The sequence below is a fragment of the Neopelma chrysocephalum genome, unplaced genomic scaffold (assembly GCF_003984885.1).
Source record: "Neopelma chrysocephalum unplaced genomic scaffold, ASM398488v2 Primary Assembly neopelma1_74, whole genome shotgun sequence".
Lineage (NCBI taxonomy): Eukaryota > Metazoa > Chordata > Aves > Passeriformes > Pipridae > Neopelma > Neopelma chrysocephalum.
The window spans coordinates 8,738,074-8,762,737 of record NW_020897735.1 but is presented as its reverse complement, the minus strand read 5'-3'; the positions used below and the strand labels follow the sequence as shown (position 1 = coordinate 8,762,737).

The 24,664-nt window shown below is 46.0% G+C and overlaps 3 protein-coding genes across 5 annotated transcripts in view; 2 read left to right on the top strand and 1 right to left on the bottom strand.

The window, feature by feature from the left end:
- LHX6 (LIM homeobox 6) overlaps positions 1-6,158 on the top strand; it is a 16,469-nt gene extending 10,311 nt beyond the window's left edge. Inside the window, exons 6-8 of the mRNA XM_027687384.1 lie at positions 709-804; positions 2,498-3,179; positions 3,434-6,158. Coding sequence (XP_027543185.1) covers positions 709-804; positions 2,498-2,580 — 179 coding nt within the window. The 3' untranslated portion in view covers positions 2,581-3,179; positions 3,434-6,158. The remainder of the gene's footprint in view (positions 1-708; positions 805-2,497; positions 3,180-3,433) is intronic.
- On the bottom strand, positions 5,422-20,163 carry MORN5 (MORN repeat containing 5). Of its 3 annotated transcripts, none has more exons than XM_027687388.1 (6): positions 20,090-20,163; positions 19,441-19,588; positions 19,058-19,169; positions 18,043-18,174; positions 6,754-6,871; positions 5,422-5,529 (listed from the first exon to the last, which is right to left on the bottom strand). In XM_027687388.1, exons 1-5 carry the CDS (start codon positions 20,107-20,109, stop codon positions 6,792-6,794), a joined length of 492 nt encoding a protein of 163 aa, XP_027543189.1. In that variant the 5' UTR covers positions 20,110-20,163; the 3' UTR covers positions 5,422-5,529; positions 6,754-6,791. The 3 variants fall into 3 exon arrangements, with proteins under 3 accessions (XP_027543189.1, XP_027543190.1, XP_027543187.1); XM_027687389.1 differs by having other exon boundaries at positions 20,101-20,150; XM_027687386.1 differs by having other exon boundaries at positions 20,063-20,149.
- Positions 20,164-20,197: 34 nt separating this feature from the next.
- Positions 20,198-22,698, top strand: NDUFA8 (NADH:ubiquinone oxidoreductase subunit A8). The gene is made up of 4 exons (XM_027687385.1): positions 20,198-20,310; positions 20,391-20,554; positions 21,821-21,986; positions 22,459-22,698. Exons 1-4 carry the CDS (start codon positions 20,260-20,262, stop codon positions 22,594-22,596), a joined length of 519 nt encoding a protein of 172 aa, XP_027543186.1. The 5' UTR covers positions 20,198-20,259; the 3' UTR covers positions 22,597-22,698.
- Positions 22,699-24,664: the final 1,966 nt, after the last annotated feature.

The following is a 24,664-nucleotide window of genomic DNA, read 5'->3' as shown; positions in this document are numbered from 1 at the left end:
GGATACATAGAAAGTAAGAGTTGGATACATAGAAAGTAAGAGTTGGATACATAGAAAGTAAGAGTGGAGAGTGGCCGGCGGGGCTGCGGTGCTGGGGGGGCTCGGGGGGCTCAGGGAAGGGCAGGGGGAGCTCCCCCAGAGCAGGCAGTGGCACCATGGCACAGCACTGCCAAAAACACTCCTGTGCTGCTGCTCCTCCTCCTCGTGCCTGGTGAACTCTGCCTTTGGAGTTTTCTGAAGGGCTGTTAATGTGGGAGGCTCAGATGAGAGAGAGAGGGGACAGAGGGCTGCTGCTCTTTCCCTCCATGGCTCATCCGCAGAAAAGCCACTGCCTGGGTTTTACCTGACTGATCCTTGGCCCTCCATGAGTTCTCTGTGTCATGGAGGAGAGGTGTGAGTGTGCTCAGTGCTCTCCTTCCTTCTCCGAGCAGCAGAGTTGCTTTCTTTAACAATTCCAAGTGCTGGTGAATGATTTGTGAGTGGTGGGCAGCTTTGGCCATGCCAGGATGGAGGCTTTGGCTCTGTGGCTCTTGTGAGGCTTCTCCCCTCCCTCACCTGTGTGGGCTCCTGCTGTGCTTCTGCCTGATCCATGGGGCATCTCCTACTCCACGTGTGTCCCGAGCTGCTCCTGGTGGAGGCCTGGCTATACCAGTTGGAGGGCCTGTGTTGTTTGTAGTAACAGAGGCTGAAGCCTCTTCTCATCCACAGGTCAGGTACAGTGTGGACAAGTGCACTGTAGACTTCCCTACACTGCTCCACCAGTGCACCTCAAAGCAGACATGGAAGGACCACTATCTAATAGGGGTGAGAAGGTAATTGTAGTCCCTGTTCCAGGCTCTGGGGCGAAGCTTTGTGTGTAACATCATTGCCACCGCTGTCTCCTCTCAGCATCTGCTTGTCCGTGACCTCCTATGTGTCTGTCCTTAGTCTTGGTGGCCCTGGGTTGATGTACCCACTGTTGGTCAAAATGGCATCACTTTGTTCTTCACTAAACACCCCTCCTTGTTGTGAAGTGCTTCATTCCCTGAAGGATTCTCATGTCCTCCTGCTGACTCCTCTCTCTGGTTTCTCCCCTCCCCGTGTGCCCTGAGCTCCGTTCCTCTGTTGGTAACAGAGCAGGGGGGACTGTCAGCATGTGCTAACTTCCCAGTTTTCCACGAGTTAACAAAAGAAATTCATTTCTTGTGGATTGCAGTATTGCTTAAAAAAAACCCAAACCAACAACTGGCTGTTACAATATCTGAAACAGGAATGTTATTTCACAATGTCTGGCCAGGGAACAATATTGCATGTTGATATTTTTCTGTGCAGCACTTCCAGTATCTAATAAACAGCTTATTGGGGGCAAGACTTCTCAAACATGCTTAGGCTCGTAAGATTTTATTTGGGATTCCAGTTTCAGTGACTTTCCTTTGAGGAAACACTGAGCCTTTGGCAACTCTTCGTGGTTTTAGCTTTTGTCTTTGCTGTCAGAAGTTCTCAGCGACTCTCTTTTCAGATCTCTCTCTACTCAGTGCAGCAGTGGCAGCTTATTGAGCTCTGTTTCAGCGAGCACAAGCAGGGGAACAGGAAAGTTACTTTTTCAGTCTAAATGCTACCATTTTTTCATGATATCTGCACAGTGAGCTGGAGAGTTTTCAGAAAATATTATACAGTCCCAGTGCTGTCATTCAGAGAAGCTCCACTGCAGCAAGCAGCTCCTGATTTAAATGCAATTACTTGCTCGCAGCTGTTGCAGAATGGGGTTCTCAGGACATGGAGCTGCCCCCCAACCAGCTCCTTTTCCAAACAGTCACTTGCATGTTGAATTCCTGAAAACTGAAACAGCTTTTTTTCCACATCCAAAATTTTTTAAAAGCAGTGATAGCTGAGATCCTGGGAAAACACTTGTAAATGCTAAGTCTCTGTTTCCCTTTTCTCCTGGGGCACCCCCCACCCTCCCCTCAGGGTGCCCAGTGCAGTGGCTGGTGAGATCTGAGTTGTGACCAACTCAGTGGCTGCTTCCCTTGCCCAATGGCAAGGGCAGGGCTGTATTTGCAGAGCAGTGAGGTGAAGTGATTTGAGGGGAGCCTGTGATGGTTATCGAGGGAGGGGGATAGAGTCAGGACCACTGGTAATGGTCTTTGTCTTTCTTGGTAGCTGCTGTATCACAGGACAAACTGATTAAATCCTGGGTTTGGTGTGCTGCCCAGTTTTGTATGGTTTCACAGCTGAAGGTGTGCCCAGAGGGGCACCTTTCCTGCAGGCTGTGCTGCCACAGTCCCGTTACCTCCCGCCTGGGCTCCTCGGTGCAGTGCCTGCATCCCTGGCAGCTCCTTCCATGGGCAGGGCTGGCAGCTCCTGGGCAGACAGTGCTTCCAGAGGGGGTTTTCCTGGGGGGAAGTGGCTTCCACAGCAGAGCCCATGTCTGTCCTGTTCTCCCTGAGATCACGTTGCCACCGTGAGTGCTGTCTGTCTCCGAAAGCAGCTGACGCTCCGCTCCCGTTTCTCCCCCCAGGTCATCCTCTTTCAGTACTGACTGCCCGGACTCTTCCTCACCTGCCCATGGCCCTACCAGCACCACTGCCCCTCAGCCGCTGACACGGCGTCCAGCCCACGGCAACTGGAGTCAGTCCCAGAGGAGAAGCTCAGATCCAGCGCTCCCAATTCTTCCCATTGACCAGCACCTCACGCCCGCTCCGGTTTCTCCAGCGACACTCTGTGTATGTGTGTGTTGAGTGCAGAGTTACATTTGACACTTGTTTCTTGTGGACTTGTAGAATGACCGTGAGTCTCTCCGAGGCAGTGCCAGACACAGTCAAAACTAGTGACTCTACTGTGCTTGCAAATCTTGCTCCCAAACCCATGGGAATACGAACAACCCAGGACACGCTGAGTCTCAGGGGGGTCGGTGATCACCCCTGAACGTAAAGGAAGGAGGAATTTACGTGGTTTGGCCTGATTCTCTTTTTGCACCAGTGAAGCGGTTCCCGGACATCCCTCCTTATTTCCACTTGCATGTGTGACATCTGAAATGGGCTTTTTGGCTCAGCAACTCGATACATAGACAGACCTTCCTGAGCCAAACTCGCAGGTAGCCGAGACTCCACTAAGTGGAAAACATGATGCCAGCTGGAAATAGGCAGTTTTTCTTCCTCCTCAAAGTGCTTTAGAATCACATGTCCTTTGATCACTCAAAGGTAAGTAAATCTTAGTGTTTTTCCCCCCCGTTTTATAGGAGGGGAAACAGAGATGTCCTAAACGGAGAGGAACCGTGGGGGTTGGTGGCAGAGCCAGGTTTAGCATCCTGAAGTTTTTGATTGCTGACTCGTTCTTAGAACACTGAATATCTCTCTCCTCTCACAGCCATCTGCCAAATCTTCATTTTTTAAATTTTTTTTTTAAAGTTTTTTACTCTTGTTCTTTATTAACAAACTACTTTATTTCCTTGGAGTCATATCGGATCACAAATGGGTGATTTCAGAGTGTACCTACACAAAACTCTCTCAGACTCTCCATGCTCTGGGACTGGGAAATGCTCAATGGAAGGTGACCATAAAGGTGTAGAAACGTTCTGCCCTGCTGTGGACCCAAGTTCAATCAGTGGAAACAGTCAGGTAGAAACTGGAGACCAGTTAAAAAGGTGAAGACCACAGCGAGGCCAGGAGGAACAGTCACTAGCCGAGTGGTCAGCAAGGTGGTGGCGTGTTCCTCTGTCTGGCAGCGTCGCTCTGATTCCCTCTGCCCTCCCGTTCTCCCTTGCTGGAGTGCATTCCTTGGTCCTGCCAGGCCCTGGGATGAAGGTGCAGCCCGGGAGAAGAGCTGCCGGCGGGCTCACGGCGACAGCAAAGGAAACGCTCAGCAGTCTGGCCCCGAATCAGGAAAAAGGCTCCAAAATGATCCTTCATTGACGGTAACAACAAAAAGTAAACAAGTGACCTCTGCCAGCCCTTCTCAGTTTGCACCGAGCCAAGAGCGGGTCTGTAACAAAACCTGTCTCCACGCAAGCACACGGGCCTGTCCTGCTGCTAAGTGTCCGTGAGGCCGCACGTCCAAGAATGTGAAAGCCCACCACGAGCCACAGCCAGTGAGGGGAACAACCCATCTGTGCCCCAGGAGCAGGAGACGGGAACCCATCCCTTACATAACTTGTTTTTGAGTCGAACTGTACGTACACGTGTTTTCCTCTCTGGGAGATCCTGGATCCATCTCCAGCGCCGGCCGGAGGGGCAGCCGTCCATCCCACTGCTCTGGCCAGCCCCTGTTGCACACATGGCAAGGCTTCTCCTGGCCATGTCCCTGAACTCTGTGTGACACCAGCGGCCACACACGCGGCTCCGGCTGACCGGGAACGGCCTGGGGAGATGTGGATGTTCTGCTGAGGTGGCCACCAAGGTCTCTGGGTTTGAGAAGTAGCTGAGTACGAGCACACGTTGATATTGGTTGGAGCAAATGCATATGTACACACACACTCTGCTCTGTGTGTATGTATCGAGAGAGAGAGTGATGGTACTACCTCGGACAGCCAGGCCAGTATCTGTCTAATTGCAGCCAGCAGCTCTATCCCCAGTTTTTGAAAGGAGAGAGGGAATTGAGTCCAGAAAATATTATTGTCACCTCCTGACGTGCGAGCGACCATTCCCAGTGTGTGCCCAGTGACAGGGCACTGCCCTGTGCCTGCCCTGACTGGAAGCAGCGCTGCAGAGGTGTCCCCTCGGGGAGGGGACAGTCACCAGTCACAGCAGTTTTTGTCCTTGCCCCTAGCAATGAGTGAAGGACTGGTGTTCCCTTCCTTGGCTCTTGGTGAGTGTTTGTGATCACAGGTTGAGGTGGTTGCTGGGTTCATGTGCAATGGCCTTGAGATGCTGGTGGGGGTCAGGGGGGGTCACCGGGGCAGACTTTGTTCTCCATTTGTGCTCACGCATCCTAACGACCATTTAGTTGTGGAATTAGTGCCGTTATTTCATTTAAGACTGAAGGAGAGACTTCAGGCTGTAACTTGCCCTGACATCCCACAGTCCTTGAGATTTCCACGACTGTTTCGTGGAGGGAGAAAAGCGTTCGATGTGTTTCTCTTCTGTCTCGGTGGTGCAATGAAAGGAAAACTATGAAATATGTATCTGCTAAATACCAACTTGATCAAAAGAAACCCCACTTGTGAAATGTACTGTATAACCAAGGGTTTGTCACCGATCCCACGGCAGGGCCTGAGCACGAGGCAGGGGCTGAGGGGGTGTAGGTGTTTCTCTCCAGGGATGTGGGCTCACTACAGACTGTGCTCGGGGCACTTCCCCCCATAAGTAGCCAGGAGCAGCTTTGCTAATTCAGAAATCAGGCTCTGTTTATATTAAGCCCAAATTGTTTGCAAAAACTGGAAGCAATTCAGCTTGTGCAGTTTTAGAGCTAATTATGTGTATGGAAAATACTCAACTGTACCAAGAATGTAAGAAATCTTCTAATTTATTCAATACATTGTTTCACAACATATTTCACACTGACTGTTGCCACTGAACCAAACCTTATCTCAGGTCATTTGCATTCATCTCCTGTCTGTGGATTAAAAAAAAAAATAAAATTAAAGTCATTCTCATTTTCTTAGTTTATTCAGTAATTGCCAGATGGGTTCTGGTGCAGCAATGCAGACTCCACGCACTAAACTTTTCCAGTTGCTATTTACAAAGCCTTTTGCAGACAGAACCCGCTGAGGACAGCCAGTGAAAGGCTCTTCACTCCAGTTTAATAAGGTAACTAATACGGCTCGGCTCTGAAAGTGGAATGGTTTAAGGTTTTATCACCAGTGATTTTTTTTGGCTCATGCTGGTTAACCCCAATGCCTGAGCTAAAGGTGCTTACACAACTCACTCGTTGGGATGGGAGTGGGAACCAATCCTGCACTACTATCAGTGATTTATCTGTAGGATGCCAACTAAACACCAGTTTTATTTCATCTGCCAATCATTTTGTTGTAGCATGTTGCAATTCTGCATGTCTTGGCTACAATGGTTAAAAAATTTTTTCTCTGAATGAGTGGACAGTCAAGACTAATATTTATTTTAAAAAAGTAAAACTAAATTGTAAGCACTTTTTTGTAAAACCAATGTCTGTTTTGTTACATACTTTTAATGTTGTGCTTTGTAAATGTCTTATTTGTGTAATAAATAAAGTTAATGCAAGTAGAAGTGCTGGCACTTACATCCAGAAAATGATGTAATTCCATTTTATTTTATTTTTAAATACTTTCTGGCTTACTAATCAAGCAGCAACCCACCCAGTTTTCCTCTTTTATTATTTTGTTAAACTCTGGCTTCAGGAGAGTTCAACAAACGTTCGTAGTAAATGGATATAATTTCCTAGTTAGCAAACCAGTCATTAAAGAATACCTCTGGTGTACATTATTACAATGATCAATCAATATCAAAGTACTGAGCAAAAAGAGAGGAAAGGAATTCACCAGGACAGCTAACTAAAATCTGGGAAAATAATGTTGATTAAGATGGATTTGAATGACTTCAACACCGAATCTGAGGCACTCCTTTTAACAAATTGTTTTCAGGCTTAATAATGTTTATACATACTACACTGCACACCTCTCAGGAATATTATTGTGAGTACAGTCGGCTTTTTTTCCATGGCTTTTGCTCAGCATGACTGATTAAATGATTATTTCCATTTTTGTTTGTGCTGACAGAGATGACAGAAAGATTATATTCCTGTCGAGGGAAGGGGTGAGACAAATCCACGAGGACAAATTGCATTTATTGTGACTCAGATTACCTGCTTTGCTGGAATATTATTGTCTAGCAAGATGTGGTTTATGGTTTCGGTTTGTGCTCAGCTCTTCCACCCCCAGCTTTCCGGCAGGTCCGAGTGATCCATTCATGCTCATCATCGTCTGAAAAGGAGATAAAGAGAGCGCTAAACATCCCCGTGTCAGAGCTGCTCTCTGCAGCACTGGGGTCCAGCTCAAACAAGCAATTTTTCCTTTGAAAAGCAAATCCATTTCTAGCCGTTGTCATCTCTTAGAACACTTTTTTTTTGGTTGTTGTTGTTTGTTTAAAAGATCGTGTGCTGTTGTGTGGAGATTTGTCAAGGCAGGAGGTGCTGGATCTGTGGCAAGGAGTGATTATTTGTCTGTTTGAAAAGCTTAGCTTGGGTGAACTATAAGATTTACATGTATAGATTTTATCTTTTGTGTTTTGGGCAAAATATGCAGGAGAAGCACTGAAACTATCAGAAGTTAATACAGAGCTTTTTTTAAAATACTATGCCTGTGTTGCTTGTCAGTTTATGAAAAACGAAGGTAAAGAAAAATCTATAGTAAAACCCCAGGTTCTTGTCTTCCAGCTTCTCTTTCCATGCTGTTTTTGAGATGTACGTTGAGGCAGGTATCCATTAAGTGATGTAGTGGCTGAGAGACACATTTTAGACCATCTTCTGTGTCCCTTGTTAGTATTCATGTCTGACGTATTTATTTTGAGAGCATAATGACAGTGTGGAAAGAAAATAAAAGCAAAGACAATGTAGGAAAAAAATAACTGCCCAGCAAAGTTTGAATAGAAATTTTCTGTATGATTACAAAAAAATAGCCTGGTGAATGTTAAGTTGTGGCTTCTTAATTCCAGGGATTTAAACAGTCTTGTCTCCAGAAACTGTTCTGCAGCCTTTTCTTTTGTGTTGGTGTAGGGGAAAGGAGATCTATGCAGTAAACCAGGAAAGCCAAACTTCAAAGAGCCTTGGAAAAAAATCAAAGTATTACTTAAAACAATATCTGTATTTATTTTTATATAAGTGAAATGTATTCGAGCTGCTTCTTGTGTTTACCACTATCTTAACAAATCCATACTAGGTGCTTGTGATGTGTGTTTCTAACCTGTTTCAGTCTAGATTTTAAGAAAGAATAGATGGCTGGGAGGAGGATGGAGCTGAGGGGGCTGCGACCTTGTGCTGTGACCATCCTTTGGCACAGTCAGGCACAGTCCCATTTAATCACACTCTGAGCACCCTGCTTGGGTAGGTCAGAAAAGATGGAGAAAAAGCACGTTCCCTGCAAGGAGTCAAATTTTCCTGGAGATCTTTTGACTGTGGAGTTGTACCTTTAGGTTAAAGTGACAGAGGAGCATTTGAAATGCAAAAGGTAGGAAGGTTCCGGGAATGAACTGACTGAATAATCAGTTGTGTTGTGTTAATCTAAGAAGTAAAGTATGTGACAAATTCAGTCTGTTGCACAAGTCAACAAGCTTGGGGGTTAATCTTATTGATTGTGGGGGGGTTTGAATCAAGTCAGCTTTGTCTTTCCCACAGATCAGCCATGGGGCGCTTTAATGACTGGAAAATAGTCACAATTTGGGTCGAATGGCCAAGTTCAGCTCTCTCTGTGTTTCACGAATCCCTAGGTCCATTACAAAATCCCTTGTTAATGGCACGTTTCTTATTGGGGTGTAAACTAGGGGAAAAAATGTGCTAAAAGGGGAATTAAAAAGATGAGCACTGAATCTTGCTTAAAGACCGCGCAATCCTTGGAGGCAGATTCCACTGAGGGCTGCAACAGGAATGCAAATGTGGTCCTTAAGCTTTCTTAAAAACAACACCCGAGCCATAATCAGTGTGCTGGCTTTTGTTCTATGCACTAGGTGTTCCAGACAGTAACGACGCGTCACGTGAGCCCCGGCTGTGAGCAGAGATTGTCCAGCCTGGGTGGGTGGCTCTGTGATTTTAGCTGGAATTGCCTTAACTACAAAAAAAAAAAAAAAAAAAAAAAAAAAAAAAAAAAATAGTTTATCTGAGCTTGTAATAATGGCAGGAAAAATTAAACTTTTTCTGCCCTGGTGAAGGAATAAGAAGAAGTTACCTAAGCTGTACATCAGCAGTGGTATCTGGGTGTATGTGCCTCACCTGAGCACTAGAAGTGACCAGCCTGGAGCCATCAATAACTCTCACTGGAGTTATTTTTGGAGCTGGAGCCATCAATAACTCTCACTCAGCTGAGCACCCGGGGATGAGCACAAAGAAAGGCAGATGTAACTTGGCTTCATCTCACAGGTTTCCAGCCTCTCCTTGGTTTGCCCAGGTTGTTTCCTTCTGCATTCTGGGTTTTCCTGGTTTCTGAGCAAAGCACACAAGGCAAGTAGCTCCAAGGATTTTACCCTCTCCAGGCCTATCCCAAAGTGTCTCGGTTCCTGCAGTGATCTGAACCCATGCAAATTAAATCCGTGTTCATAAGCCCTGCTTAACTTGCATGTAGTTTATTCAGACGTAAAACTGAACGAACAAGTGAATTTAAACTTTGTGTATGAAAATGACTCGATATGAAGTAAATCCCTAGAACTGCCACCCAACCCAGTGTTCTGTACAACTGCTCCTTGGTCTAGGTAAGGGGAAATGAAAGGATTGATCCAGCATAGCAAGAAGAACCACAGCCCCAGAGATGAGAATGGCTCCAGGGTTGGCTATGGGAGAGGAGGCAGGGAAATATTAGAATGTAAAGAGTTAAGCTATGGTAAAACATACTTTTGCTACACTAAAGAAGACTGGTTGATAATTACTGTAGTTTTAGGGCTATTTGAATCAGTGCAGCTGCAACCTCTTCAGTAGTAACCCCTGAAACAAGACAAACTGGGTTTATTGTACTGAACAAGTCTTAAAGCTCCTCCCTGATTGTTAGTAATTGGCAGCAATGGACTTAACAGCCTCTTGACTACCCTTTTTACACTCTACCTGACTGTGCAGCTAACAATTTAAATCACAGATGCCGATCCTTCTTTGTGGCAGCTGCTTGTTAACTACACGTTCCTCTTTTTCTGTCACTGGCTGCTTCCATAACCCTGCAACACCAGGGTTAGATTGGAGAATCACATTTCATCAATATTTAAAATGGAATTAAACCTTGAAGTTTGATTAATGCTACCGGATAGTGAGTTGTAATTACTATTTTGCAAATTGCAATTGTTTGAATATGGTAATATGATTGTCTAAGCACATCTTCACCTTCAGAAGTAATTTTCCTTTTAAAAAAGATTCGAAAAAAATACAAACTCTTTAATCAGTGGTAAATTATCACCCTGTGCACAATTAGGTAGTGTGGGGTTCTTCATGTGGTGTGCTGAATTTTGGGTCTGCATATTTATCTTTAAAAAGTTTATCCATTTTTTTAGATTTTCCTCAGTAGAATAAACACTGATGGAACAGACTTTGCTGAAACAGGACCGTGTTGATGTTTGAAGGTAAAGGAAAAAAGCTTTGTCTGAGCATTTCACTGCAATCTGATGTATCCCTGTGCAGTTAGTAAATGTTAACCAGTGTTTTCTTCCAAAGTCAGTGAAATATAATTATTATTATCATGGCATGTTATTGAAATCTTGAAACTGAGAGAGACAGAGAGAGATTGTAATGGATGAGCTGTTGGAATATATGTAAGTACTGACTGATTCTCTTGAATTATTTCCTTGTGTCTCAATCAAAAATAAGAGCAGTTTTTAGCACCCCCTGAATATATTTTGAATATTGTGGGTGAGATCCTCAGCCAGCCCACGCTGGGACAGCTTCTCTTTTATTTTTGTGATTAATTCAGGCTGTTTTCATTAAGCAGGCAGAGGCATTTGGAGCCAACCCTGGCAGGCACCTGATCTCCAGAAACAGCATCCCCCACAGTAGATGATTAACCAGGGGTGCAAGTCCTCCTGATCTCCTGTTGGACACTGTCTACACAGTCAACAGGTCAGTTTGGAGAGAGTCTCTTTAGGCAAATAAGACCCAGCTAAAGCTGTTGGTTGTAACGTGCTCCTGTAAGTAGCCTGTTCCAAAATTACTTCTTCTCACCAAATATTGCCTGGCAAGTTTCTGCCTTGTTTTGGGTGGCTTTAGGGGAAGCTCCAAATGCCAGCCAAGTCCAAACAGGTCAAAACCCCTGTTAGGTGTGTTCCACGGTGAGCTCAAACTGCAGCTCACCCAAATCAGTGGATTTCTGCTCAGCATCTCTCCAAAATGAAACCACTTGCCTAATTTTCAATGATCAGTCTAAAAGCAGTGGCAGAAGAGACTTCCCCAGCTACCACACTCCAGATTTATCTCTCAGCTGGGATTAGAAACAGCTGAGAATTCAGGGTGGCCTTGCTTCAGGGTGCTTCCAAGGGATGACTTGCAAACACGCTGTAATTTAGGTGCGTTTAATCTTGCTATATTAAATGCATATTGCAAAGTTTAGAATTATTTGCTTCTAGCTATCGTGTTTCTGTGTTGCTTATGGAAAGCTCAGCTGTGAGAGAATTCTGAGGACTCTGCATGTTTAGGTGTCTGCCATGGTGCAGAGCAGAGACCTTCAGCAAGGACAGTATTGTCATGTAAAATTCTAGATTTATCCTCTTTAATGCGTTCCCAGGAAACCACCTAGAAGATGTATTGGAAATAGAACATTTAGTGGCTTACATAGGGAAAACACTACATTGTTCACCTTAAAAACCTTGTCTATGTTAGGTCTTTGGAGCTGTGTGTGATCCTGGTGTCTTAGGGGCTGACCCTACACTGGAGGCCTGATGCTCCCTAAAATTCAGATCCGTGGCTCCCTGCCCTGCCAAGGGCAAGTTGGGACCAGCTGTGATGGGCATTGTCCCTGTGTTCTCTTGCTTCTGGTAAAGCCCCTGTGAGCAAGGAGGGAAGTCGTTCCCTGGGCTGTGCCTCCCCCAGGGCAGGGTGTGCATCCTGGGGACCAGCCCTGTGGGAAGAGCAGCTTTCCATGCCCATGGATCGTCAGGCTGTGTTTACAACAGGCCATCCTCGAGCAGGAGCTGAGCTTCCTCTCTGTTTGCAGAGGGCCGAGCACACGCAGCCCATTGTAAACAACAATATCACTGAATTCTTTCACATCCCTGACTCCTCCCATCACCCGCAGCGCAGTTTATCATGTTCTTCCACTGCACAATTCCAATCCCATGTGATAGGATCTCAGCCATGGATTCTGCCTGGCACACCCCTTCCATTTCCACTGCCCCCTCCGGGTCCCTACCACCTCTTTCCTTACTGCACCTGACCCCACCAACATCAAGGCTGGCAAGAAAATGGAAAATACGTTTTTCAATTAACCTTTGCTTCCACCCGCAAATTCTCACCCTTCCATTTACTTTTAATTACTGTCATTCCAAAATGGCCCCCAAATGAACTTTCCATCTCTTGTAAAACTTGTTTTCACACGGGCTGTATGGTGGAATGTAAGTGCCTATAAGACTTGTGTGTAAGCTATTTAATGGATTCACAATAGGATAGTTAGCACCCAAACAAAGGTGTTATTCTTGGCGTGCCACTCTTCGGAACTGAAACTTCCACAGTTTTCAAAAAGATAAGAGCAGGAAACCACAAGGAACAATATATCTGCAAAAGCTCTAGCTACTGAAATTACCGTAGTAACTTACATCATGATGCATATGTTAATATTATCACTGCTGGCTCCAGTCTTGAATTTAAATCACGTTGGTTCATAATCTATTTTGCTGAATGGAGGATGTTTTAGATTAAAACATGTAAGCCAAATTTAATCTAAAAATATTCTTGGTTGCTCGGATGAGAAGTCTCCAAGGATCTCTGTCTGTCACCTGAGCAGACTCTGACACCGAGAAAGGCATAAGAAGTACGAATTTTGCATTCAAAATGTGCCTGATCCCAACACATTTCTATAAATAAAGAGAGGAAAGGAGCATATGATGGGTAGGAGAATTGGTCCAACATTTCAAAAAAGTGTTTAGGGTAGAGTAAGAAAAAAAAAAAGAAAAAACCACAACTTCCTGTAGGAGTTTGGGATCTTCATTTTAAATGGGGTAGACTCAAATGCCTCTGCCATCTTCATTACTCATTTGTTTGCCTTGCCCCTCAGCAGTCCCTGTTTGATACTTGCTAGGGTTTGGCCTCTCCTCCTTCTAAGAATTGGCTCTTAAACTAATTTATTTAAGCATTGGGGATTATTTAGGTCCAGAGCTCTCACACTGGGACAAGACCTATCTAACTAAAAAAATAGGAAGAGGTGGATAAGTGACACTTGGAGATCAGATCAAAGAGTTACAATACAATCCCTGACCTTCTCAAGTCTTCTGACTGTCACAGGAGCAGTGAGTCTGGAGAGCAAGTACCCAAAAACTGGAACTGGGTGAATGTGGCTGAAAAACTGTGTCCTGGGACTGAATGCAAGAGAAAAAAGTACGTGGGAGGTGGAGGAGACAGATCAGAAGGTGAATTTGTAGGGACTTGTGTAGAGCCTTGTGGGCAAAGAGAAGAAGCTGAGTGCCATGGCAGAGAGGGAAGATATTTTTTTGCAGTGGTATTTTTCAGGAATAGGAAGCAAAGGGGCCAGAAAGAGGAATTAGCAGCAAAAAGGACAAGCACTCCAGCTGTTGTAAGAAAAGCAAAGGGCTACTCGCTTTCAGATGCTTTACTTTTGTAAATGGAGAGCAGTATTGGCTCTCTGCTTCACAAACCCTGCTTTCAGAAATAAGTTTGTCAGCCAAAGTAAAGAGAAAAAGATCAATGGATTGCAATAAACGGCATTTAACATAAAAATGAGTAAAATTTACAATCCAGTTAACTTGTTAAATGTTACAAAATCAGCAAACAATAGACACGATTTGTTTTGTTCAGAGCCCAGAGGTAGAGACCAAATCCTCTAAATTAATTTCTGCAAAAGCTGGGGTTTTTTTCCAAACAGGTCTGGATCCTATTCGTTGTAGAATATACTGATTACCAACTATTTTTAAGAGCTTTACACAAACATTATTTCTTTTGTTGTGTGAAATGCAGAATCAGCCATCTGGCAAATGCCCCAGAGCTAAAATCTTTTACATGACATATAATTCAAAATGATTAAATATACAACAGAAAATAGCTATAGCATTGCACTTAAAATAGCATGAACTTTTACTGCCGATCAAAACTGATTTCTTTAGCTTAACAAGTATCCAAAGAACAATTATTTGAAGAGCTTTTAAGAGTTTCAATATGTAGGAACCAAACCTCATCTAAATTCAGTATCTTAAGTCAAATAAAAAAGAAACAAACGTACAAAAGATTAAATGGCCCTGCGTTACAAGTAGACATTTAAATCTATGGGAAGCTAAATTCATTCGAGCAAAAATACTATATTCTCTCTTGAGTGTGTGTTGCTGGGGCTTCCCCCTCCATTGCTCAGGGCATCTGCCTGAAGAACATTCTTAGGCAATGGCCCACCCTGGGCTCAGCCTGTCCGTGCCCTCCCTGCAGCAGCACAAGGGGCAATTCCAAAGAAGAACAGGGGGTAAAGCCCCGAGCGTGAGCCCCCGGTGCAGTCAAACCTTCTCTCCTCCACCACAGTCGACTTGAAGTTTTAAACTTGCTGTCTTTTTTTCCAGAAATACTCCAGGCCTGAAAAATTGCCAGGTCCTCATCCCACACCCAATTCTCCAGTAGTTTATGAGAAAGAGCACGCAAACATCTGCATGTGTTTGGGGTACGCGAGGGTAGGTACAGAAATATTACCCTGAGCAATTATTGAGCGGTTATGGCTCTTTCTCAACTACATTTTTCAGACAAGTCAAAGTCTGCGTTTCCCAAAAAGCGCTTGGTGCAAGGCAGATCTGAGCTGCAGGACAAAAAAAAGAAAAAAAAAAGGCTAAACGTGGGAGATTTCTCTCAAGGATTTGCGTACTTGCATAAACCTGAAATGGATGAACATGTCGCTGCCGACTGCCCAAAAGAAATTTGGCTTCCAAATTCTTTCAAACCAAGCGTGAGAACCTCCACCCCAAGGTAACAACGTGAGGAAACTGCAAATCTGAGTAAATCTGTGATTACTAAGGCTTAGAATTAAGGTGGCTTTGCCCCCTTGCCTGGGGAGTCAGGTCAGCTTTCGTGACCAAGGAACCTCAGATGTTCTAACCCCAGACTTCTCTAAACTATAAGAAAATAATGTTCTTGAATCTTGACCTTTTCAGCTCATAATGACTCCTGAAGCAGCAGGATTTTTCCTGTTGCTTTTCACAAGACTTTCAGGCTTGTAGAAATGCTGATTGCTGGCTGGTTGGGGTCTGCAGCAACACCAAACCCCCTCCTCTTATTAAGACACTTGTCCTGCTTTTCTGGGCCTAATCCTGCTCTTAATTCAGTTCCCTGACTGAGCACTGAGTGTAAAGGCAGATTTTGTGTATTCCTGCTCTTGATTTTATATGAAGAGGTGCAAATATATTTCAGGTAATATTGACTGCACCCAACACATACGAATTAAACCTGAAGATGGAATATGAAAGTAGTAGCACAAATATTCTCATATTAGAAAGAGGAAAAAACATGTTTTATATTATTTAACCTGTCCTTGGGAGAGCCACAGGAGAAACAAGGCAATTTTCATCAGAAATATCTTTGCTTTTCATCAAGAGAGGTGACCCAGGCAATCTCCTGAGATCTTTTCCATCTTGGTGTAAAAAAAATCTTATTTTTGATGGTATTTTCTCTTTGAAAGCTCTGGGCTTCTCTGATAATTAAGGGTCCTAAAACCTGACTGTCACAGCTCTTCTTGTACCTCCCTGCTTTGCATTAAAAACAACATCTTATAGTTTCTACTTTTCACTGAAAAAATGGGAAATCATCCCATCTTTCTATTGACCAATCCTTACAAAGGTGCCAGGAGTCCTATTTCTGGGGGAAAAAAAGCAAAAGGAATACTCCTAGTGAAACAGGAGTCTGGCCCCAGTATCTATTCAAAATAAACAAGGTATCTCCTTACAAATGAACATTCCCATTCTTATTTATGTGCTCAGTTTTGCGTACTTTGCAATACTGGAAAAAAAGAAAAGCCTGAAGAACACATGGAGAGTCAAGAGAAATCTGAGCACCCCTGAGGAAACAAGAGGTTTAGGGACGGAGCAATAACTGCGAGGCTGTAATGAGAATTTGGAAGACTCTGCTAGATAAAAACGTTACAACAAAACTCTTGCTGTCATTTCGTTCCCTGGGCTGATTATGTTTTCACGATGGGCCTTTGCTCTGCTGCAGCAGTGAGAGCCCTTGGAGGAAATGAGGATCAGACCTCCATGGAGGGGAAGGCAAGGCCTGCCAAACTTATCGGGGGCTCTGCGGTGCTCGACATCCTCTCATCTCCACAGAGAAGGGCTGGAACCGAACTCAGGAGTTTCAAATGGCGCCTGTTTTCTTCTCCTCCCGAGCGGCACCGGGACGCTGCCAGGCTGGAGGCGAGGCAGTGCCAAGGGTTCCTCGCCCTCTTCCACAAACAGCCGAGAAACAATTAGAAATTGCTTCATAATAGGGGTGAAAGGTGAGGCCTGGAGTGTTCTGCAAACCCACTGCCAGGGCTGAGGGAGATACTGTCATTTTGGTAAACCTGTCAAGCTGTTGTAAGAACTTCCTGAATGCTTCCTACCATCTGCTTTTGATGCTTTCAAGACTTGGCTGCAAGCCTGGAGGTTTTCCTGCTCCTTCCTGCCCAACCTATAATGGAGTAGTTCTGGATCTGTTCCCTGTCATCTCAGCCTCTTCCTCAGTTTCTTCTGCTTACAGCTGGTTTTTTTTTTTATTATTTTTTTTTTTCCTCTTTACTTCAGTGGCCTTGTGCCCTGAATCATCTCTCCTGGGGCGGGAAGAGTTCCTCTGATGTTGAACAAGTGCCGGGTGTTTCAATTGTGTTCATGTTCTTGAGAGGAAGGGTCTGGCCTACATGACACATTCCTTCTTCACACTCACATCAACAACTTTAACTTTGTGTACAGGCTCTGGCTGGAAGGGCCACACAAAGCCCATCTCCACGACTGTCAGGCCTCACGCTGTGCCGGGCTGCCGAGCCAATATTGATTGATATAATTTGTAGGGTTTGAGATAAATGTCATAAAGGACAATGAGTTCAAAGAACAGATTAAAAAACAATAAATTGAATTCCAAGGCGTTCCCTCCTGTACTAATCTGTGTAGGTTCCTGTGTTTTTGGAAAGCATGTTGCTTATCTTCCTCATCAGTAGGCCCACTGCATTCCAGTATTTTGGATCAATGCCATTTGTAATAATCTGGATCAGTTTTTATTCAACGTTTATAAAACAGGCCATGTATCATAGGGTATATTTTATAGCAGATGGTATCTCCAATTCATTTAACCCCCCCTCACTTCCCTCCTCCAATATCACAGTGCACACTTACAAAAGCTCTTGAAAGTAGAGCAGGGCAGAATTTTTTTTTTTTCCTCAACAAATAGTAAATTTGCTGAAAAATGGAGTTTCCAAGCAACAAAACTGTTAAACTGTGGCGTGCTGAAAATGAAATGTTATGGTTTTGAAAAAACAGGTTTTGCAATTTGGACATTTTGGGGGAAAAAAAAAAGCGAGGTGGGTGGTTGCTTTCAGAAATAATTTTCATTTTAAAAACCTCTACATTAAAGAGGTGATAAATACAAAGGTTAAATAGCCAGACCACAAAGTGGTTTTTTTTCAGGTCAGATGATGTTTCTTGAGCTATCCCATTGTCAACTGCTTGGGGATCTTCTGTGGTTTTTTTATTTGAAAAGTTTCTCTTTTGGCTTGAGGAGAATGAATTTTCCCCAAGGCTTTTCAATTTGAGGAGCCAGTATTTGCCAGACTCTACTCAGAACACAGCTCTCCAAGGTGAAAGTGTCCTGTTCAGGAAGGTAAGACTAAGACTGATTTTAATAAATTGGACTATTGTAACATGTAGAGATAAGCACATGCTTGAGCACTTTGCTGGTTCACAGCATGGAGCTTTTTAGCTTTCAGGATCAATGGTGTGCCCCTCACAGCCACTCCCTTGCTTGAGATCATAATAGAAGAGACTGAAGATTTTTCTGAGATTAACATACCAAATGGTAATACAATATATTTATTTGTATCTGCTTGGGAATACTTCACTGTAATTTTGCAAAATATGATTTATACAACTCTGGGGATGCATAAATCACTGATAACATAAATAAGTAAAAGATATTTTAGCTCAGTAATAAGAGAACCAAATCATGGAGTTATGTTTTAGCTTTAATCCTAGGAGATAGGACAAATAAACTCATCTTACTTTACCTTGTAAAAGAAGTTAATCATACCTGCATTTCTCAGAAATGTGAATTTGTAGTCAACAACAACTCTGGTTTCAGGATTATAGAATCCATCACCACAGTCGTAACAACCTTCTGGGATTGTTTTGGGAGGATCCAGATTTGTAAGCTGAGGAATGCCTGAAGGAAAAAAAAAGGGTTGATTTTGGGTTTTTTGGGTTGTTTTTTAAATTTGAGCCTTTGATCAAGCTAACTAACAAATACATCTCCGTGGCTTTTGCTATAAAAACAGTGCCATTATTTTACAATAATTTTGTAAAACATTTTTACAGTTTTGCAGATGGAGAAAACAAAAATGGCAAAATGCACACACAAAAAGCGTGTGATAAGAAGCTGCCACTTTGATTCCCTCACTCACAGTCCTGTGATTCAGCCCACCGAGCTGACACTACAAATACGACCCTAAAATCCAAACTGGGGCCAGGAGAGACTCTCTGGCCTCACAGAACTACATGTCATCACTAAAATATTCTATGTATAGAGTACTGTGTGTATTATGTTACAGATTTTACTCACTTGTTTCCTTATAAATCTTTCTACCTTTCGACTACAGACAAACAATAACATTATAAAAGTCCTCAGCAAAAATATAGACGGGACACAAATGTCTGCCTTGGCATGTACTAAAAAGCTACGAGGGGCAGATGACTGAAACTTTATTTGATGTCCTGGATTCTAATTGCTTCTGCTCGGCTTTCCTGTTATTAAAAGCACACTGCTTATGCAGCGAGGGTGAAATGTGTCAAAGGGTTAATCGGGGTATCAAAAGGTGTAAATAAAGCCCTGTTCTGTTGGTCATCAGTCCAAGAGCCCCTGCTGTGGATGCAACTGTGCAGCCTGTGCTGGTGGAAGGTGGTGTCCACATTCTTCTGGCAGCGTCCTATGAAATTAGCCAGAGCCTTTCTGCTCCATGTTACTCATGTAGCCGAATTAATCTTTCTTAGGCAAAGTTGTTACTTTAATTCCTTCCAGACTCTCAGGATCGCAAAGTGCAATTTAGTACCTGGTGGTTTGAAACCAGAACAGATTTCTGTGTAAAATCTTCTGTCGTAGCCGTCGCAGTAATGCCAGTTTTTTTCTTCGTATTCGAGACCATCTGCAAAAACGAATTTCCCCTGCAAAACATGTTAATAAATATGATGGATGGAGGGAACGTCGGGGCCAGGTTCCTCGGTAGAGCCTCAGCAGGGCCAGCACGGCTCAGCTCGGGTTTGGAGTGCTGGGAACTGTATCTGCGGGATGCCCAGCAGCCTCCCCACACCCCGAGGGAGCCAAAAATCGGCTTGGCTCGAAAATCCACGTATTTCACCTCCAAACCTCCCCCGCAGCGGGGCCGCTCCCGACAGCGGGGGCCCCTCGGGGTCAAGCCCCCCCAGCCCGGGGTACCTGCGTGGGGATCCCGCGGTCCCAGAGCGCCCGGTATCTGATGCCGTTGGGGAAGAACAGCTCTCCCTCGCCGTGGAACATCCCGTCCCACAGCGCTCCGCGGTACTCGGTGCCCGTCGGCAGCTGGTAGAAGCCGTGTCCCTCCATCCTGGAACAGACGGGGCGAGTGGGGAGGGGGCTGTTCCCCCCCGATCTCCCCGATCCCACCTGCCCCCCGCGACCCTCGCCGTGCCCTCTGTGTCCCCGTGCCCCTGGCCGGCCCTCCCGACCCCCCTCTTGCCACTTCCCGGTCCCCCCGGTCCCACCTGTCCCCAGTATTCCCCGTGCCCCTTCCCGGTCCCCCCGACCCAACCTACCCCCTCCCCGATCCCACGTGCCCCACAAGCCCCCGCCAGGTCCCCCGTGTCCCCATGACCCAGCATCCCACTGCGCCTCTTCCCGGGGACCCCTGTCCCCACCCGGTCCTCCCGTGCTCCCTGGTCCACCCGATCCTCCCTGGACCCCCCGTGCCCCCCGATTCCCCCTGCCTCCCTCAGCTCCCCCCGTGTCCTCCCTGTCCCCCATTTCCCCGATCCCTCCTCACGCCCCCAGCTCCCCCCGTGTCCCTGTTCCCCGTCCCCACCTGCCCCTCACGACCCCTCCCAGGTATCGATCCCCCACCAGCTCCATGGCGGCCCCGGCGGCGCGTCCCGTCACCACGGCAACGGTCCCGCCGACAAGGCCCCGCCCCCCCGCAAGGCACCGCCCTCTCGAGGCACCGCCCCTGCGCGGCGCATGCGCGGTGCGGGCGGGCGCTGAGGGCGCTCAAGGAGAGCCGCCATGCCCGGGGCCGTCCAGGTGCCCTCGCTGGAGGAGCTCGATGTGCAGGAGGTGAGTGCGGTCCCTTCCCCGTCCTGCCCTCCCCTTGCTTCACCCCTCTCCCCCTCACGGCCGCTCTGCCCCCGCCGCAGGTGGCGGTGAGCTCGGCCGTGCTGAAGGCCGCGGCGCACCACTACGGCTCGCAGTGCGACCGGCCCAACAAGGAGTTCATGCTGTGCCGCTGGGAGGAGAAGGACCCGCGCAGGTGCCTCAAGGAGGGGCGGCAGGTCAACCAGTGCGCCCTCGACTTCTTCAGGTGAGCGGGGACACGCCGGGGCCGCAGGACCTGCCTGGTCCGGCTGCGGTGTTGGAGCCCTTCTGCTCTGAGACGGGCTGGGAGAGCTCGGGGTGTTCGCCTGGAGAAGAGAGGGCTCCAGGGTGACCCTGGTGCAGCGTTTCACTGCCTGAAGGGGCTCCAGGAGAGCTGGAGAGGGACTTGTGACAAGGGGTACTAGTGACAGGACAAGGGGGAATGGCTTCCCACTGCCAGAGGGCGGGGTTAGATGGGATATTGGGAAGGAATTCCTCCCTGTGAGGGTGGGGAGGCCCTGGCACAGGTTTCCCGGAGAAGCTGTGGTTGTCCCATCCCTGGAAGTGTCCCAGGCCAGGTTGGACGGGGCTTGGAGCAGCCTGGGCTAGTGGAAGGTGTCCCTGCCCATGGCAGGGGGTGGGACTGGATGGTCTGTAAGGTCCCTTCCAACCCAAACCATTCTGTGGTTCTAATTAAAAGTGCCAGCACTATCACAGCCTTCAAAGCCTTTATTTTTGCTTCTTAAACTTTAGCTCCAGGGGATAGAGGCCACTTGTTTTGTCTTGCTTATTTATACATGACTTTATCCTTTCACATGAAGCCCTGTAGCTTCTGTTCCAGAGCAGGTGGCCTGGGTTTTTGTTGGGATCCCAGGGCAGTGGTGGGAGGTTGCTGCTGCTGCTGCACCTGGCAGCTGTGTTATGAAAGCCAGGAATCCAACCTGAGCTTTGTGTTGTTTGTCCTCCCTGTTCCACAGGTGAACTACTGTGAAGTCTTAAGGAGATGCACCAAAAATATAGATCCAGGGCCAGTATTGCTAGTAAAGGACCTCATTTGATTAGCTCAAAGCGTGTCCACCTCCAGTCTAACAGCTGGTAATCAGAAACCTCTGTTCTAAGCATAGCTTCTTGAGTTTGAGATATCAAAATAATTTGGAAGCATTGGAGCATTGTATCATGTGGGTGAATTGTTTGGCAAAACAAGGATCTCCTGTGGAGGAGCTGTGAACATCTGCCCAGCCAGAATACCCTCCACATATCATTACAGTTATTGCTAGCACTAGTTGTAGCTACAGTGATAGAAATTTTACAGGTATTTGTGTCAAGTTCTGTTTAATGCTTCAAGTACTGACTTCCTTTAAGATTTAAATGTTCCTGAGGACTCAGAACTGCAAGAAACGCTTTACCACAAGTTGAGGTTTGAGTGAGTAAGAGAGAAGAGCATTAAAACCATGACAGGTGCTGAGGGTTTTCTGTGTGTGGCCCCTCACAGGAAGATCAAGGTCCACTGTGCAGAGCCCTTCACTGAGTACTGGACGTGCATCGACTACACCAACCTGCTGGAGCTGCGGCGCTGCAGGAAGCAACAGGCAGCCTTTGACAACTGTGTGCTGGACAAGCTGGGCTGGGTGAGACCTGATCTGGGAGAGCTCTCCAAGGTAACTTCATACCTCTTTGGTCTCATAGTCAGATCCTTCTCTCCCTCCATAAGGACATCTTGTCCAGACCAGGTCTGCAACATCTCCTGGCCAGATGGTGATTCCTGAACTCAACACTGGAAGTTTGTGGCCTAATAGAGTCAAGACTCTTGTCAGCGTTTTCCTGGGTTGCTTTCCTAGAAGATTTGTGCTTTTTTTAGGCAGTGAGACTCTTGCTTTTTGCTTTTACTGGTGTAGAGACTCACCCTTCAGGAGTGAAGCTCACAGTCATGTGGAACTGCTCCGTAGTTTTGAGTGCAGTGCCCCTCCCCTCCCTTTCTTTAAAAGCACTCAGGAGCTCTAATCAGCTGAACAATGTGTCCTTAGTGTTGTTTGGTACTTCTTGGTAGTTCTTCCTTTAAGTTCTGACTCAGTGTGGCTTTTCTGGTAAATGCTGTGGGAAGTTGTCTCATTCCTTTGTTTTCCCTTGCAGGTTACGAAGGTGAAGACAGACCGTCCTTTGCCTGAGAATCCCTATCACTCTAGACCCAGACCAGAGCCAAACCCACCCATTGAAGGGGAGCTGAAGCCTGCTCGCTTTGGCAGCAGGTTCTTTTTCTGGTCCTGGTGAAGTGGGCAGGCTGTGACTCAGGTGCAGAGATGTGTTGCTGCGCGTGTAAATTGTCCGGTGTGCGTTGGGTATAAGTAACGATTAAAGAGCCCCAAACCATCACGTGGCTGAGCAGAGTCCTTTAAACTCACCCTCACAGCAAGGAGAACAATGCATTTCCCTGTTTGCACAGGGCTCTGCAGTAACACAGCCCTGGGACCCTCTGAGCCCCAGTCACGCCAGTGGGCTGCTGGTGACACAGGTTTGTCCATGACGTGTGCAGATGTAGCCCAGGTCTTTGACTGCTGTCCCCATCAATCACAAACTGGTGTGAGACTTCATTTACCTACTGAGAACATTGCCACTTGCATCAAGGAAACTCTGGGAACAAACAAGTCATTAATGTCTTCCTTTGGTCCTGCACCTGATAATTGTGCGTTTTGCCAAGGGACTCCTGCAGGGATTTGACCTGAAATCAGTCTTGGAGCACGTGTTTAGTCGGATGAGGTCAGTGCTGTTTCTGACGTAGAGATCCCTGTTGTACTTGCCAGCTGCTTGTTCCTCATGCAGCAAGGTCAGTGGCTTCCATACTTTTTATTTTTTGCTGGGGCAACCCAGGCTGCTACACTGTAAAAATCACACTCTCTGTTTTCAGCACCTTGAAGGAAAAATTTCCTTCTAAAGGATCTTGTGTCCCATTAAGCAGACACAGATTCCCTGTAAGAAAGTGGCTTGTATTCTATCTTGACTGAAGGCCCTGACTTGAGGGGTTTGGGGCAGATCTTTCCTTCTTTTTGATAGAGGAGTCAATCAGCTTTTTAAAATACACCTTTTCTGCGATATCTGAAAGTGATATGTTTCGTAGGAATTGGACCTAGTCTCTCATTCACCTCTACCCAATAGCAAAAACATTATTACAAGGTCAGAAAAAATCCAGTGAACTTGTTTTCCCAAAGCCACGTGCAGCTCAACTTGCTCTGGGTCAGGTTGTGTCACCTGAGCCACGGCAAAGAGCAGAACAGTGCCCTGCTCCTTGAGTAGCCTGATGTTATTGGGATCTGGAGATTTAACATCTCCTTGTTTGAGGTAGGATTAAACTGTAATGGGTCTGTAGCTGCAGCATATGTTTCTGATCCATGGAGCTGGAGGGAAAATTGTATAACATTTATCTAAAAATAGCTCCTGCACTGTGTGGCTCGTGGGTTCTTGCTACTCTCTGCTGGGGTGCGTTGACTGAAACTCAAAGCAGGTGCTCCAAGTGTATACATGTTTGCATTTTAATGTACATATCGGGCTGTCTTAGCAGCTCCTTGTCTAAATCTGCTCGATGGTGTTGCCCCTTTGCAGTTTCTCCTCTCAGGTCACTGCCAGTGTCTCAGAGCAGCCACGTCTTGCTGAAGAAAGATAACCCCTCTTTGCAGAGACTGAGCTCAGGACAAGCTTGGGGTCTAATTACATTCAGCTGAGTGAGTGAAATGAGGTTTGGCAGAGCAGAGGATAAATTGTTCTGGGATGTTAACACGTATCCCATCAGATCTTTGGTTGCTGACCCACTCCAACATTAGGCAGCCTCACAGAAAGAGGTCTTAGATATTACCATGTTTCACTAATAATATACTATTGTCAACAAAATGTACGAACCACTGCACTGCTAAACATCTGCTTTTGAATAAACAGGCGTGGGCATTCCAGTAGTCAGCCCCTAATCATAATTAAAGGGTATTTTTCCCCCATTAAATTGCTTCTGAAAAGAAGGATGTGCATAAATAGGGGGGCAAGTTTTTTAGACAGCCTGTTAGGAACCCCACCCTTAAGTTGGCTAATACTGTAAGCAAAAAAAAAATAATAGTGATTTATGCTGCAGCCTCAAAGGTTTTAGATTGTTCATCTGTTTCATGACAGCTGAATCTACAGCCTCCTGGGTCAGAGGTGGGGGATCCAGCACTGATGCACTGACTGTTAAATGTCAGAATTAACTGTCTGCTGGCCTAAAGCCCCTCTTCAGCTCGAAGCAGGACTGGGCAGGTGAAAGTACAAAAGAGATCAGCAGAGGAGGACAATGAAGTCATGAAGTCAAGTAGAATTCAGC